Raw genomic sequence first — 14,126 nt, 5'->3', positions numbered from 1 at the left:
GAATGTTGAATGTTTCAGGATTTTTACGCTCGCCTGGTGCATTTTTTCCCCCCGGTGGAGAATGCACGAGCACAGCGGACGTTGGTACGAGACACGGGGAGAGTCTTTGAAATTTTTCAGACAGTTCGTTTCGCGATGGATGGAACGGGGTCGCCGTTGGAAAGGGGCCGGGAGACCGAGGAGCAATTCCTTCGGACGTTGAGACGGAGAGGAGGTACAGGTATTCTTTTTAAGGCGGAACACTTTACTGCTGCTCGTTCCACGCTGGTAATGGAGAATCCCCCTCCCCGCCTACCCACCCCCCTCCCAACCGTCCTGCTCGTCCACCCTCTTTGCCCAACTCCAGCCGCCCCGAGGAATTAATTCGGGGCTAACGCCGAGACACTCCCCGATATCGAGTCACTTTGCTCCACGGACCGGTGTTAGTATCTGCTTACCACCCTCTCTCGGTTAGCTTTTCGCTGTACTCGGGCCACTTTTACCCGAAACTCGACGTCGCGTACACCACCCTCGAACGATTTCTAATTTACCTCTTAATAGTTCCCCGGACGATCCTCGAATTCGTTTCAGTAGGTCATTTCTAAAATCGTACAAGAAAAAGGAACGAACGAAAGAAAGAAAGAAAGAGAGAGAGACAGAAAGAAAGAAAAAAAATTAAGTCCTTTCGAAGCACTCGTTTTACTCACGCTCGTGTTCGAAACCCTCGAATCGTATCCTGTCTCGCTCGCGCCCACGTTTGGCCCCGGTTCGCGCCATTAATCGTGTCTTTAAGCGGGCCGAGCTCTTTATCGCCGGGAACGCGGTTTTCAGGATGAAAAGCGAACTCCTGGCGACGTTCCACGAGACAGCGCTAGAGAGAGAGAGAGAGAGAAAAGCGAGAAAGAGGCTCCCGGTGCTTTTTAATTAGCCCGAAAAGAAAACGTCCGGGTGGAGGCAATGCTCTAAATACGTAATTAAAACCCCGTTGAATTTCGGTGGAGTGAACGCCGCCGGTGTAATTGCCGCACGATTCAGGGAACCGACCGCGCAAAATTATACTGTCACCGTGCAGCGAGAAAATCGGTTGGAAGGCATACATACGGGACCGTCTGTTTCTTTCTACACGGTTTCGGGAGATTCTTGGCGCGGTTCCTCGTCCCTACGGCTGCCCTCCCGGAAGCCATCCGCCTCTTTATTTGCCCCCCACCGGTGAAATAGTCGCGCGTCTGCGCTGCCAACCTCCGAGCGCGTTTGGACCGCTTCCTCGGGGCGAGCGGAGCAATTGATGGGAGACGAGAGAAAAAGAGAGAAGAGAGAGAAAAAAAGAGAAACTTGGAAATGATAGACTCTTGGTATTACGAGCACGAGATTCGGTTCGAGCACGGTACGGAAAGGTGTAGAAGGGAAACGAATAGAGCTACGAGAAACGCGGTGTTAGTTTTCGTTAAAGTCGATCGAAACTAATCGTCGAAACGTCGACGTAAACCGTCCCTGAAATACGTTTTCTTCTCAACGAGTGACATCTCTCTTTCGATCTATCTCTCTCTGTCTTTCTCTTTGAAAAATAAGAGATATTTACCACGGGAAAGATGCACAGGATCGTGACCCAGAGTGGTACACAGGGTGCTTCTTTCCATAGCATCTTTAGAAACAGACGCGCTTGCGAAGCGCGCGCTAAAGAGATGAACGAGTTCCGCCAGAGGGGCGAGGAAACGGTTGAACCCGTCGGGGTGGGGGAGAAAGCGAGAGCGAAAGAGAGGGAAATTCAAAGATGGCGCCACGCGACACGCGCGACGGGAACGGGTAGACGTGCGTGAAAGAGAGAGACGCGAAGACGTCCACTTCCTTCCCCACCACCTTCGACAATCCGACCGGACCGAACGACCAAATCCGATCGGCGAATGGTTCAGTCGTGCGCGAGACACTTTACGTGACGTATCCTCGGTGTATCGATACTCCGTCGACAGTTCACGAGCTCTAGGAACGTACGCGACGACCAATCCCCGGTTCTGTTACATCAGCATCCGACTCTGGGGGTCCCCGTCGATTGGCTCCGTTGCGTCTCTCTCTACGGAGAAACGAAGAGCCGTTCGTGTGTCCCGTGGCTTTTTTTTACCGAGCAGAGCAGTGCGTGTGTGCCGTTCCGTGGCCGTAACGGAGATCCGCGCAGGGATTTTCGTCGAGAGGAAACGCGTCGCTACGCGCCCAGACCCACCACGGAGCAGAGAGCGGAGCACAGAGGGTATTTTGGACGCAGATCGATCGACCGAAGTCGCTCTGGTTCGCGCCATGTGACCGGTCAAAGACCACTTCGTGCGAGATTGGAGGTTAGAAACGTCGTGTCTAATGTGACCGAACTCGTCCGGAATTCGTTCTTTGATCGCCTTCTTCGATTACCTTTACGGGCGTTGAATATTACGCGTACGATCAACTCGAATAAATCACTCGCGGTTGTCTGTCATCCGCGCTATCGGTACATCGAACAGTTCGACGCGGACAATCGTCAGTTTCGTCGATGAAACAAAAAGAAACGAATATCTACGACGTTTCCGCCTCGTTCGACGCACACGTTCGCGGTATCTCGAGCTAGCGACATTTTAAGGGATTCAAACGGGTTCCGTTGCCGCGCGTGAAGCATGTGGAAATCGTGGCATCGCACTTGGAGAAATCTCCGACCACGATCGATGATACGATGTGTCCATTGTACGCGAACGAGATCCGATTCGTCCAGTTTTCGTTATCGCGCGTGTCGGCCAACTAGGGATGCGTTTCTCGTTCTAACGGGTTGTGCGGTTCGTTCGCGAGGGGAAAGCCGGCTGGTGCGCGCGAGAGAATCGTTGTCTCGGGTCAGATGTAAAAATAAAAGGAAGCAGACGTGTCTCAAGGCTATCTGGCCGCGTATTGTCTCAACCAGGACCGTAAAATCGTGCGTCCGCTGCTCTGCAATTTATTTCGTTACACCGATATCCTTTGATACCCGCGCCCGTGCGCGCGCGCGCGCTCGCTCGCGTACACGAATGCGGCCATATCCGTAGCGTAAGTCTATATACGTTTACGAACGACGTCAAAGCTCTTTCAAGGAGAACGTTTTCCCGACGCCTTCTTCCTCTCGATCCGGAAAAATTGTACCTTGAACGAATCCTTGAAACCGATCGCCTCGTTCTTCATAGGTTTGTCACCACCGTTACCGTAAACTTTACAACGCGTCGATACAACGAACCATCGCTTAATTGCTCTGTTGATAAACCCGTTCGACAGGGCCGGTAATCGAACGTACTTCCAATTTCTCTCACGCGGTCCTTTTCGACGAGAAACGGTAGAACGTTACGGCGAAGAAACGAACGAGTGGATTGTTCGTGCGTGAAATTCTCGTCGACAGAATTCGAAGAAAGAGAAACAATCCGCGGATCGCCTTTGCTGTGTATACCGACCGGTACGGTCTCTTGTAAGTTTGGCGACCGATCGTTCGATAGCGACGAAGGTTAATGATTACGAGCTCGAGCGGTTTGACCACGATACGATATCTAGGCTTCCGTAGATAACTTTAAACTCGTTTATCGCGAAGAAGCCTTGTTACAAAGTCGCGTAATAGTATTCCCAATAAACAAAGAATTACAACGAGGAGGACGGAAAATAGCACAAAACTGTTCATAGCAATACCAACCGCGGAAATAACATACATTGTAGCCAAAGAAATATCTAAGCTATTCGAACGCGTTCAACCGAACCACGAACCCGACACGGAAATTTCTTTCTCGCTTTCGCCGCTGACATTGTTGCACGTGTACATCGCATCGGTGACCTCATCGTGAGCCACGTGTTGTTTCTGTAACATTACGAGATCCGATGCGTTTAACCTTCAGGCTCGTTTCTATATACTTGTCGAGCCTTGGAAAACAGTGGAATTATTGTACGAAACGTTTCGCGTCTATTTATAGAAAGTTTAGCGTTAGAATGATTTTACATTTTATAGCCAACGTCGATTATCAATTACGATGACTTCACGGCAACAACGATTAACTCCGTGAATTGTTCGGTGTAATACCTACTTCTAAGACGAACGATGAAAACTCGAAACACTTGTACCGGATATCACATAGTCTGCGATAGATAACGTGTAACTTATCTAACAAATCGTGATTCGCCAAACGAAACCTTGAGAATTTTAGATTAATTTAACTCACCACGTTCGCTCTGAATTCCCATCTTGTAACGGAATTTTTTAATGTCTCGGTGACGTATTGTTACGACGCGGTGTTGTAAATTGATCGAAATCGGCGTTCGAGAAAATTCTAGCCCCACGAAGTATACAAATGGATAGCGCGCGTTCGCTTCTGATCACCGATCACTGTATTCTCAGTCGCTGCGAACCGTCACCAATCAGATCGATGTCAATTAAGTCACGGCCTACTGATCTAAATCGCTGGAAACCCCATAGAGGGCAACCTCGACACACCGTGGTTTCCCGGAAATTTCACCACCCGCGACTTAGCGTTACTAGTAAATACACTCGTTCACAGGCTCTCGATGTTTTTCACACGCTTCCGATGCACCGGTGAACACACACCGAAACTGTCATAAATTTCATCCCCCTCTTCTTTCCTAGAATTTTAATGCGCAAAAAAATGGATATATTTCGCGAAATAGATTTCATACACGTGTTCGAGAAAAACCACTGCTAATTACCTTTCGGTCCAAACGCAACCGTACCGAGAGCAAGGTCGGCCTGGTCGAGTTGTACAAAAAGTAGATCGCTTCGAGGGAACTCGGCCGAGTTCTTTCGAAGTGGTAGAAACTCCATCGTGCAAGGTTTTCTCGAGGGCAAGTTCGTAGCGTTTTCCACGGATCAAAGACATCGCGAGCGAACTGCTCGCGAAGAAGTTCCACAGCACGATTCCCTGTAATGATCGAAAAACGAAAGAAACTGGCTAGTCCGGTCCAAGGTTAGGAGATCGCGGGCGTGTTGTATAATAGCCACGCGGGGCTCGATTCAGGGCCGTAAAAGTCGGGCGTACACGCGGTACGGGAAGAGATCTATTTTTATCTCCGAATTGAGAGCGTGAACCGTGACAGTGTAAGAGTTCCGAGAACAATATGGTTCCTATTCGTGTCTCGAAAGTTCGAACCCGAATGTAAGAAACGAGCGACCGTGGAAAAATTCTCGTCGATATTATCAAGGGTTCCCTTCAAACTCGATCGTTAGAGATGTAAATCGATTTGTATTATTGTATTTTTTAGCGAGCGAATAATTTTGTAATTTGCGCGCACGATGTAAATATTGTACAATTTGTGTTATCTTGTTCGAACTTGTCAATTGGGGCGCTCTTTCCGACGTCATTGAACGCTCATGTTTACCAACGTTTCGCGTCACCGCAGCAGGTCGCTTCTCTTCTCGTATTGGAGAAGCAACCTACGATTTCAATATCCGTTGCGTTCCCTTCGATGAACGTTTTCTTTTTTTCTAATTGATATACTTGCGTGTTCACGAGGAGCGTGCAGCGAGTCTGCAACTTTTTCCGTAAACGATAAAATTGGTTGAAATGTATGAAAAGGATTCCTTTACCGTATCGAGCTCTCTTATCGGTATAGGAATGCCGTTAGTATTTACCGAGTAACCGATAATTCAGGTTACATCTCACTCGACCCGTTGTGCTCAGGATGCGGTGAGTCACGGGGGTGACTCAAGGGACGGAAATCTTGTTTGTCGAAAAGCAAGCGTTTTTCGAACACGCTTAGTCGATATCTCTTTACCGGTCGTGTTCGGAGAAGCTGCAGACTCGCTGACAAAACGCGAGATTACTCGCTAACGCGGCGCATTCTGTAATCGAGGAACAAACACAAATTTCTCTCGCGATTAGATAATATTACCGTGATAGAAATATGCATGCCATTTAGCCCTGGAAAAAGCATCGTTGATCGTTACTCTCGTCTAACGATACCGTCGTTCGTCAAATAGGAGGAAAAAAGGGGAGAGAAACGATATAACTAGGCGGGAACACTTCGACGTTCATGGAAATGGTATATTCAAGACCAACGGAAGTTGTAAACCTCAAAATCGTTGACTATCAGAGGGCAACCGGAATTTTTTGGTAATCTCGCGTTCAAGATGGGCGCGCACGCGCTCCGTGCCCGAAGTCCCTTATCATTCTCCTGTCCGGTGTTGAGTTTTTAGACGACTGGACGGAGAACTGATAAGGGCCCGAGGGTCACAGAATCATCGTGGGACTTGGCTCGACTCATTCGACAAAAGGAATACGTTTTAAGTACATGTAATGTTTTTGTAGATGGAGACAATTTTGTACACCCTGCTGAATAATAAAAGTCTGTGAAATGTATTGTAAAAAATATTTGTCGTTTAATACCTGCACGTATTTGTAGAACAAGATGGAATAGAATAGAAAAAAAATTAATTGTAAAATACTTCTCTTTATCGTCATAAATAAATAATAATAAAAAAAAGTTGACTCATATACACACGCACACATGCATTCACGCGTAATGTTACGCCTATCTTCTTTTTTCTTTTTCTTTTTTTTTTGACGAAAATAAATTTAACAATGTTATTTCAACGACTATTGCACACGCCTCTTATTTTTTACACGTGATTGAGCAAAATTTTAAAATCTCCAATCAAGTTAACTATTAAAACGATTTTATTGTTTTTACGTTTCAGTACTTTTCGTTGCGCAATGTTCTGTTTCATAATTAGGATTGATATGAATTATTTGCCTAGAAGGTCTCATGATTTTCCTACGTGGATTTTGCACAATTAAGATCTGCTTTGTTTCCTCCTTTTCCGTTAAAAGCTGACTAATGCCCATAATCTTGATACTGGGTATCGTTTTAATCAGCGTCGCATTAGAGATGGAGAGATTCGTGTTAGAATCCACTTTTGGATAGATAACAGCATTCTTCGAAGGCGTCAAGGACAATTTTTTCTTCGGCACGATAGGCACTTCCGTAGATGTAAACGATGTCGATCGTTTCATCGAAATTCCCAATGGAGTTGTCGGATTCGCCATATCTGTATTCAACATTACTTTGGAGCCCAGTACCATGCCACTTCCTATAAGGGTACGCGTGCATAAATACAATAGAATAAGTGAAATGACGGTTGATCATTCTCACACAATTCAAGTACCTTTCTGCATCGCCTTTGTGACCGCGCAATCTTTGTGAGCCAAAAGAAGGGTCTTCAACTTCGTGACCTCTGCACGCAGAACCTTTATTTCCATTTGCAGGGCCACGTTAGTCTCATTAACATTAGCGACCGTCCTCTCGAGCTGTTGTATCCACGCCTTTCTTTTAGCTCTAGCCCTCATCGAACTAGCACGATTGCGTTCAAGAATGTCTTTTTTTTTTATCTGCTCTTCCATCGTTTTGCTTCGATTCTGTTTTTTCAAGTTATTAAACTCAATTTTCCCAGAGTTGTCGTCGGATCTCTGGTTTTTTGAGCCTGTACTTTTCGTTAAAGCTTGTTTTAATTTCTGCAATTACGCACGAAAATATAATTCACATACAGTATAGCTAGAAGGTATTTTAATTAAAAAAAAGTACTAGCAAATACTAAATACCATTTTTGCCAAGGACAATGTGGAACCCAGAGATTTCTTAAGATCTCCTTTTGTTGTATATTGTAATGAAGGTTCGGTCTTTATCACAACTGTTGGATGTTTCTGAGATTGCACGGCATTCATGTTAGTAGAACTACTAATTGGAATCGCCGACAACTGCATAAGTTTACCATCGGATGTTTTTAAAAGCAGCTGAACTTCTTCTCCATTTATAGACCTTTGTGAAACAGCATTTCACAATTAATACGAAAGATCGAATTTACAGCGAATCGGAATTATCTACATACAATTGTGGACCATCATGTTCCTGTAAAACCCTTGGTATTATTGGTGTGTTTGTAACTTGATGAATAATATTTTCTGTAAGTGTCTTGTTCTTCTCGACTGTTAGTTTTTCCTTCATTAAATCCTGATCGTTCGATACAGAGAGTTTTATGCTAGTACAGACTTCTGTGTCAACAGTGATTCTATCTTCTGTATTCTTCTCTGTAATTGAGATGCTGCCAGAACATTCCTGAATACTGTTTTCAGATAGAATTTGATTGCTGGCAGACAACACATCTGCTATATGGGGAAATATGTGAGGTGTGTGTAATGTATCATCTGTAATCCCAGCCTAAAAAAACACTTATGAACTAAACATAAATCCATTAGTAGAGTATTTGACTTTATCTTAAAATGTTTTTTACCTCCGGTACTGTGAGTGTACCAGTGTTCCCCGATTCGACTGCTCTTCTAAATGTTTCTTCAAAAGGGTTTACATTTTGTAAATCTTGGAACAGTCCAACCTCTTCACAATTTCTGATGAAACGAGTTGGCGTTGGAGTTTGATCCGCTATAAATATTTTACAAAAACATTTATCATTTTCTATTCTTATTATTTACCAACAATTAACAAAAATACAAATGATCCTTACCCATGAAACCAGCATTCTTAGAGCTGTTTCCTAGATTCAACATCATGTCATGCTTTTTCTTATGCACTGTTAATTGATCTTCGTTTGTAAAACTCTATGAAAATAAAACAGAGACTATATTTCTTATGTGAAATTTAAAATCAACAGTTTTACAAACAGAAATTGATAGGAAGCCGAATTAAGTTGAGTTAACTTTCGTCTAAATTTTATTATATTTTAAATGTAAACACCTTAAGAGCAGTGACTATATGTAATAAATATTTACCATATTGCAACCGGGTGACGAACAAGCAAAAGGTTTTTCAGTATCTGCCATTGTCGTTTCGTATTGCCGGATGTCTCATCGCAATTCACGGGTAGCATGTAATAAGATAAAAACAAAGCTGAAAATGTATATAATAGAATGCAACGCGTCGAAAACCATTATTTCTTTCGGGATTTCCGTGACGGCAACACATTCTCTGCGTAAGTAATAATTATTAATAACTTTTTATGTTGATTGAAATCAAATAAGGAACAAATAAACAAATTTTGAACAAGTTTTCAACAAATTTTGATACTTGATCTCGAATCAGCTGTTTCTACACTGTATTGCAGTCAGCAGCAGTCAGTAACGAAACGATAGTGAACGCGTGCGCAGATATTACTACAGTACGCGTGCGCAACAAAATCACTGTCTAGGAACATTTCATTTTTATTCTAGTAAAAGATTTACCGGCGCGACTGGCGCATGCATTAGATTTGAAACGAAAAATGCTTCTACTACATTAAAATAAATAGCATTTTGTTGATGTAGATTTTTACACAAGTACTGACATTTCTTGCAAAAGGAAGTTTTGTTAGCACCGATCCTAGGGCCAATTTCATGATTCGCGTTGCGTCTTTTCCAATTTTACCTCATTTTGTTTGTTAATGTAATAGCTTGGCAGAACTAAACAAGGACATCGAACCTTGGTTTCTTTGATCTCCACAATTTAGTAATATATATAGAGAGAAATCGATGGAACTTTAATTCCATCTATCTTAACTGGTAGTAACCTTCTCGTAATGAGACCTGGTAGAATCGGTATTCGTTACGGTTAATACTGAGCTAATTGGTTGCGAACTTAAAATATTTTCTTAAAATATAAGAATAAATACAATATTGCAAAACGGAAAACTTTAATAAGCTATAAGAATAGTTGTAACTTTGAAAATATTCTTACTATCATGTTGTTAAAATGTTCAAACTTTAAGGTTCCATTTGTGAGAATAAATGAAACTTATTGTTACCATATTTTCTGAAACTGTTAAATTTGAAAGAATTATAAATAAATATACAGGAACGAGTGTTTACATTTATTATCCTTACCGACTTCAGTGATTCAGTTGAATATAGTTCCTAGAATTACTGTTCTTAAACAAAGAGGTCGCTCTAAAATTACTTATGCTTTACGAGATCGGTATTTCTATGATAATAATTAATGTCTCTCGGTATTTGATATTCGTTTATTTTCCTCTTGCTAAATCGCTAGTTTAATTAAAACGAATGAAATTGGAAATAAAATCTGTGTAATTATAGTTATCACACTACACTTTGTTCAGCGAGATAGAAGATTTCGATAAACAACCACGTAACTTGCGACAGGATTTTATTGGTCTGCTATGTTTCTGTTCAGGAATGTATCGTGGATCGTAATATAAAAAGTCTTCACACGAAATTGACACCAATGTTTTACATTTTTAATACGATTTTGTTATTTTTTTACGTTTTCTAAAATTTTTATTTTAACTATTATTAAATTATATACAATAATAACGTCAGTTTTTGAGAACATTTTCTTTAATATATTAGTACTTTTTGTTTTTTAAATATATTTTTATTCGCATTACTATTTTTATATCTTTATATATTTTTTCTTATTGACTCTTTCACTACAGAATTGTAACTATTATATATAAATAATACTTTGCACAACTTCGATCAAATCCAGATACGTGTCTAGTCGCGATACAATGCCCCGTCATTAGACTTTCATTCATCTCGTTGAACGGGCTGTAATGTAAATTACATACATAAAAAAATAATGACAGTGTAAGAAGTCAACTATAAATTGTGGTAATATTGAAAGGTCTGCGTACTCTCTGTATATTTTTAGTAATCTTTTAATATAGAATTTATGTTATACATTGAGAAATGATTTTTGCTTACATAGGTTATGGTGTAAAAATATTTTGAAAGCCATACAATTACAACTTACAAGGTGTAAAAGATGCAAGCAAACAGGAGTATAATGAAACTCTTCCTTTCGCGTAAGTTTTCAAACCTTCTTTATGGAAAGCATTTACTCTTGCTAACATTTACTTTATATTGCAGCACATATTTTGTTCAAACCTGTCCTAGTAGCTGGATTGAAATGTTTCGCTGCTCCAATTGTTATTAAAGGTAATAAAATTAACAAGTGACAGTAATACAAAAACGATACTTTTTGTGGAAATTATGCTTTATAGATGTTGAATATCCTGAGCGTAACAAACTCAGAATGGTTCGGAAAGTACCACAATATCCTGCTAATATGCGTCCATTCAAGATGCAGAAAAAGTTGAGATTGATGCGTGGTCCAGAATTATATCATAATACACTTCTACATCAGCAATATGGCATAGTGGTTAGAAAATAGGAATTAAAGTTAAAAGGTTTACCATATACTTGATACATACGTAAAGGCATATAACATTTTAGGCAAGAGGAGGAGGCAGATTGAAATTCTGTCATTTTGAAATGATACGATATTCTATATTGAGGAATCTAGATTTTAATGTGGCATTTGCAATTTGGCGAGTTACGGATCCATGGCAACCGATTACAAAGAAGGTTTTTATACATATAATATAATATATATATATATATATATATATATATATATATATATATATAATATATGTATATAAAGTTCTTACATTACAATGTTTAATTGGAGAATATTAAAAAATAACCATTTTTTTATAATTTAGAGTCTAGGAACGCGTATGGGATCCGGTAAGGCTAATATTGATCATTATGTCACCCCAGTAAAAAAGGATCAAATAATTATAGAAGTTGGAGGAAAGATACAATATTTTGAGGTAACAATCAAATTTTACAACGAACTCCTAATATTTTGTCGTATATATACAATATCTGAAATAATTTTGATAGGTAAAAAGAGTTTTGAAGGACATAGCAAACAAGCTACCTTTTGCTGCTATACCGGTCAGTCAAGAAATACTAGATAAAAATGCAAAACTGAAGCAGAAAATGAAGGAAGAAAATCTAAATCCTTGGACTTGGAAGTACATCATTCAAAATAATATGCTTGGTTCCCACGACTGGATATCGAAATACGACAGACGGTGGTACAACGAATATTTGTAAATATACAGAAATTGAACAATCGAGATGAGAATTGTAATCTATTCCATACACTTTAAATACTCCCTATATATTTCGTTCATGGGCTCAACTAGTGTTAATCCCTTAGCGACTCCCTCCATAACTCATATGGACCCTGTTTTTCATACGTCGCTCAGATCCATATTTATTTGATATATATGCAACGGATCACATCTGATGTTCATTCATATAAACAGTGACTTCGAAATAGGAACTGTTTGGACCACTCGTCCAAAGAAGTATACGTACAATACAAAATAAATAAAATATATTTTGTTAAAATTATTGAGAAGATTACCAAATTACATTAACAGAAGAACTATTACTCGAGTTTTGTAATATATATATATATAAATATCGGGCAAGGAAAAGCAATATACACCGATATATCTCGTGTAAAGTAACATTTTATTTGAAAAATTGCACCGAAGTGGACAAAATCAAATTCGCAGGCGTTGTATAATTTGTACGAAGGAGGGCAAAAACAAAGACTCGAGATACTGCCCATAAACAGTGCGACGACTAACGGGGGACTGTGCATAAATGACTACTTTGAATCTTGCATTATTTTTAAGGTAAGCTATTACCTTACTATAGGAGAGTTTTCGTTCTGCGACCTTGGTCGCTGGAGAATTAATATAAGAATAAAAATAGACTTCTTACCTGATTATATACGAGTAAATGGATACAACTTACTGTTCGTTGTGGCTGTAATTAGTAAGACGAGATGCGAAGAATCTAAAGATGGCTGTCCTTGTCAGAAGTCGCGCGTTGATAGGTCGCCACGGAAAATAAAACTCGAGCAACACCGATATGTTACAATTACAATATTTTATATATCTTTGATGACGGTTTGGTGGTAACAACAGGTAAATACTACATATTGTACATTGAGTAGGCGATAGTCGTACCTTATTGAGTTTAATTAGCGTATCGGTTACGCCCATGCCGATGGCGACGTTCACGACGACGACAGGCAACACCAACGACGGGGCGAAGGCGATGGAAACAGCGATAACATCAGCAGCAGCAGCAGCAGCAGCAATAGCAGCAGCAACAACAACAATCTTAGTAACAATATAACAGTAACAGCAACGATGACGTACGAGATCGTGATCAATAGAATATAAGGGACAATATAATCATCGCAATACAATAATACAGTATGAATAAGTACAATGAATGATCGTTATATATCATCGTTTATCGTTAATTTGTGCCTGCTACGGTAACGATAACGTACAGTATAGTCCACGAGAAAGTGATACAAACTGTTTACTTGAGAACCGCCAACGATTGCGATCAATTTATTTCACGGTGTTTCGGGGTCCAATTTGGGTCATTTCTCTTAATTTTATTAAACGAAACGACGCGCAACGTTTTGGATTCGTCGATGGTTAACACGTTGACTGTCGCACCGATTTTCTATACCTAAAGATGTCCTCGATAGTTGTTAATTTGAAAAGTAAAAAAAAGAAAAAAAAAATACAAAAGAAAAATACTGGATTGTCAGTATGCTTGTTATTTCATTGTCGACGATAGTAATGTTACTTAAAAGTTTACAAATGTTAGAATTCGTTCTTTCAGAGCGCTCTAGAGAAACGTAAGTTTGAAAAGCCGGTCACCGGTGACCAACACGGCGTTCAACGTGTTGAATTTAAAATCAAATAAGATTCGTTCGAAACGTATACCGTCTGTAGCGTCGTCAAGTGGAATGTAAACAACAGTTTGCATCACTTTACCGCGGACCATTCTGCGTATCAGTGACGGATATACATAGACGGTACGCGAAGAGGATAGTCGATCGTTGCCATCGTGGTCGTGGACGTCGTCGTCGTTGCCGTCCTCGTCGTATTTTTCTTTTCATTTTTTTTTCTTTCTTTCTTTTTGTCGCCGTCGCCTCGTCAATCGTTTGTCTATCGTAATTCCGCATTTATCACACTTAAACGTAGATATACAGCGACGACATCGTGTGTCCTTGAGGAATGTGTGTGAATGCAGAGTCAGCATTGCGACGCGATTATAGTCTATTACAATATATGTATATGTATATATTTATATTATAATATTAATCATCCTCCCTGATCGGTGGGAACTTATCAAAAATAAAAAAAGGGGAAAAGAGAGACCGGCAGTAGTTTCGACTTTTAGGGCGCCGTCATTGCGGGCGCTCCCGTGTCTCGAGAACGAGCGTTGAACTAAACTCCTCGAGAGTCATGTATCGTGTAGAAAATTCGGCGCCGC

General features: G+C 40.6%; 3 protein-coding genes and 2 long non-coding RNA genes across 9 annotated transcripts in view; 3 read left to right on the top strand and 2 right to left on the bottom strand.

The window, feature by feature from the left end:
* LOC143153315 (uncharacterized) overlaps positions 1-5,249 on the bottom strand; it is a 22,964-nt gene extending 17,715 nt beyond the window's left edge. Inside the window, exons 1-2 of one of the 2 annotated variants that reach the window (XR_012993760.1) lie at positions 4,666-5,249; positions 4,164-4,581 (exon numbers count right to left, since the gene is read on the bottom strand). This is a non-coding gene — a long non-coding RNA (uncharacterized LOC143153315). Of the gene's footprint in view, positions 1-3,751; positions 4,582-4,665 lie in introns of those variants that run through there. The other variant, XR_012993759.1, reaches the window with a different exon arrangement.
* LOC143153313 (uncharacterized) overlaps positions 1-6,316 on the top strand; it is a 60,891-nt gene extending 54,575 nt beyond the window's left edge. Inside the window, exon 3 of the mRNA XM_076324346.1 lies at positions 19-6,316. Coding sequence (XP_076180461.1) covers positions 19-363 — 345 coding nt within the window. The 3' untranslated portion in view covers positions 364-6,316. The remainder of the gene's footprint in view (positions 1-18) is intronic.
* Positions 6,292-12,704, bottom strand: Atf-2 (Activating transcription factor-2). Of its 2 annotated transcripts, XM_076324345.1 has the most exons (8): positions 12,579-12,704; positions 8,736-8,831; positions 8,471-8,564; positions 8,243-8,388; positions 7,841-8,169; positions 7,554-7,770; positions 7,121-7,466; positions 6,292-7,045 (listed from the first exon to the last, which is right to left on the bottom strand). In XM_076324345.1, the coding sequence occupies exons 2-8, from the start codon at positions 8,784-8,786 to the stop codon at positions 6,642-6,644; spliced, it is 1,587 nt and encodes a 528-aa protein (XP_076180460.1). In that variant the 5' UTR covers positions 8,787-8,831; positions 12,579-12,704; the 3' UTR covers positions 6,292-6,641. The 2 variants fall into 2 exon arrangements, with proteins under 2 accessions (XP_076180460.1, XP_076180459.1); XM_076324344.1 differs by lacking the exon at positions 12,579-12,704 and having other exon boundaries at positions 6,293-7,045; positions 8,736-10,269.
* On the top strand, positions 9,954-11,887 carry LOC143153314 (large ribosomal subunit protein uL16m-like). The gene is made up of 7 exons (XM_076324347.1): positions 9,954-10,581; positions 10,666-10,762; positions 10,827-10,895; positions 10,961-11,118; positions 11,193-11,324; positions 11,465-11,575; positions 11,649-11,887. Exons 2-7 carry the CDS (start codon positions 10,723-10,725, stop codon positions 11,862-11,864), a joined length of 726 nt encoding a protein of 241 aa, XP_076180462.1. The 5' UTR covers positions 9,954-10,581; positions 10,666-10,722; the 3' UTR covers positions 11,865-11,887.
* LOC143153316 (uncharacterized) lies at positions 12,020-14,126 on the top strand. Of its 3 annotated transcripts, none has more exons than XR_012993763.1 (3): positions 12,020-12,457; positions 12,601-12,751; positions 12,859-14,126. It is a non-coding gene; the product is annotated as an uncharacterized LOC143153316 (long non-coding RNA). The 3 variants fall into 3 exon arrangements; XR_012993762.1 differs by having other exon boundaries at positions 12,812-14,126; XR_012993761.1 differs by having other exon boundaries at positions 12,601-14,126.

This window comes from Ptiloglossa arizonensis, chromosome 12, assembly GCF_051014685.1.
Source record: "Ptiloglossa arizonensis isolate GNS036 chromosome 12, iyPtiAriz1_principal, whole genome shotgun sequence".
In the NCBI taxonomy this organism is placed as follows: domain Eukaryota; kingdom Metazoa; phylum Arthropoda; class Insecta; order Hymenoptera; family Colletidae; genus Ptiloglossa; species Ptiloglossa arizonensis.
This window is presented reverse-complemented; position numbering and strand designations above follow the sequence as displayed.

Excerpts from the sequence above, each read along its gene's own strand:
- Atf-2 (XM_076324345.1), bottom strand. The coding sequence starts at position 8,786 with ATGGCAGATACTGAAAAACCTTTTGCTTGTTCGTCACCCGGTTGCAAT. Across the intron at positions 8,170-8,242 it reads GTACACTCACAGTACCGGAG|GCTGGGATTACAGATGATAC; the intron begins GTAAAAAACATT and ends GTGTTTTTTTAG. Across the intron at positions 7,771-7,840 it reads GAACATGATGGTCCACAATT|GTCTATAAATGGAGAAGAAG; the intron begins GTATGTAGATAA and ends TGTTTCACAAAG.
- LOC143153314 (XM_076324347.1), top strand. The coding sequence starts at position 10,723 with ATGCAAGCAAACAGGAGTATAATGAAACTCTTCCTTTCGC. Across the intron at positions 11,119-11,192 it reads ATCAGCAATATGGCATAGTG|GCAAGAGGAGGAGGCAGATT; the intron begins GTTAGAAAATAG and ends ATAACATTTTAG. Across the intron at positions 11,576-11,648 it reads GAAAGATACAATATTTTGAG|GTAAAAAGAGTTTTGAAGGA; the intron begins GTAACAATCAAA and ends TAATTTTGATAG.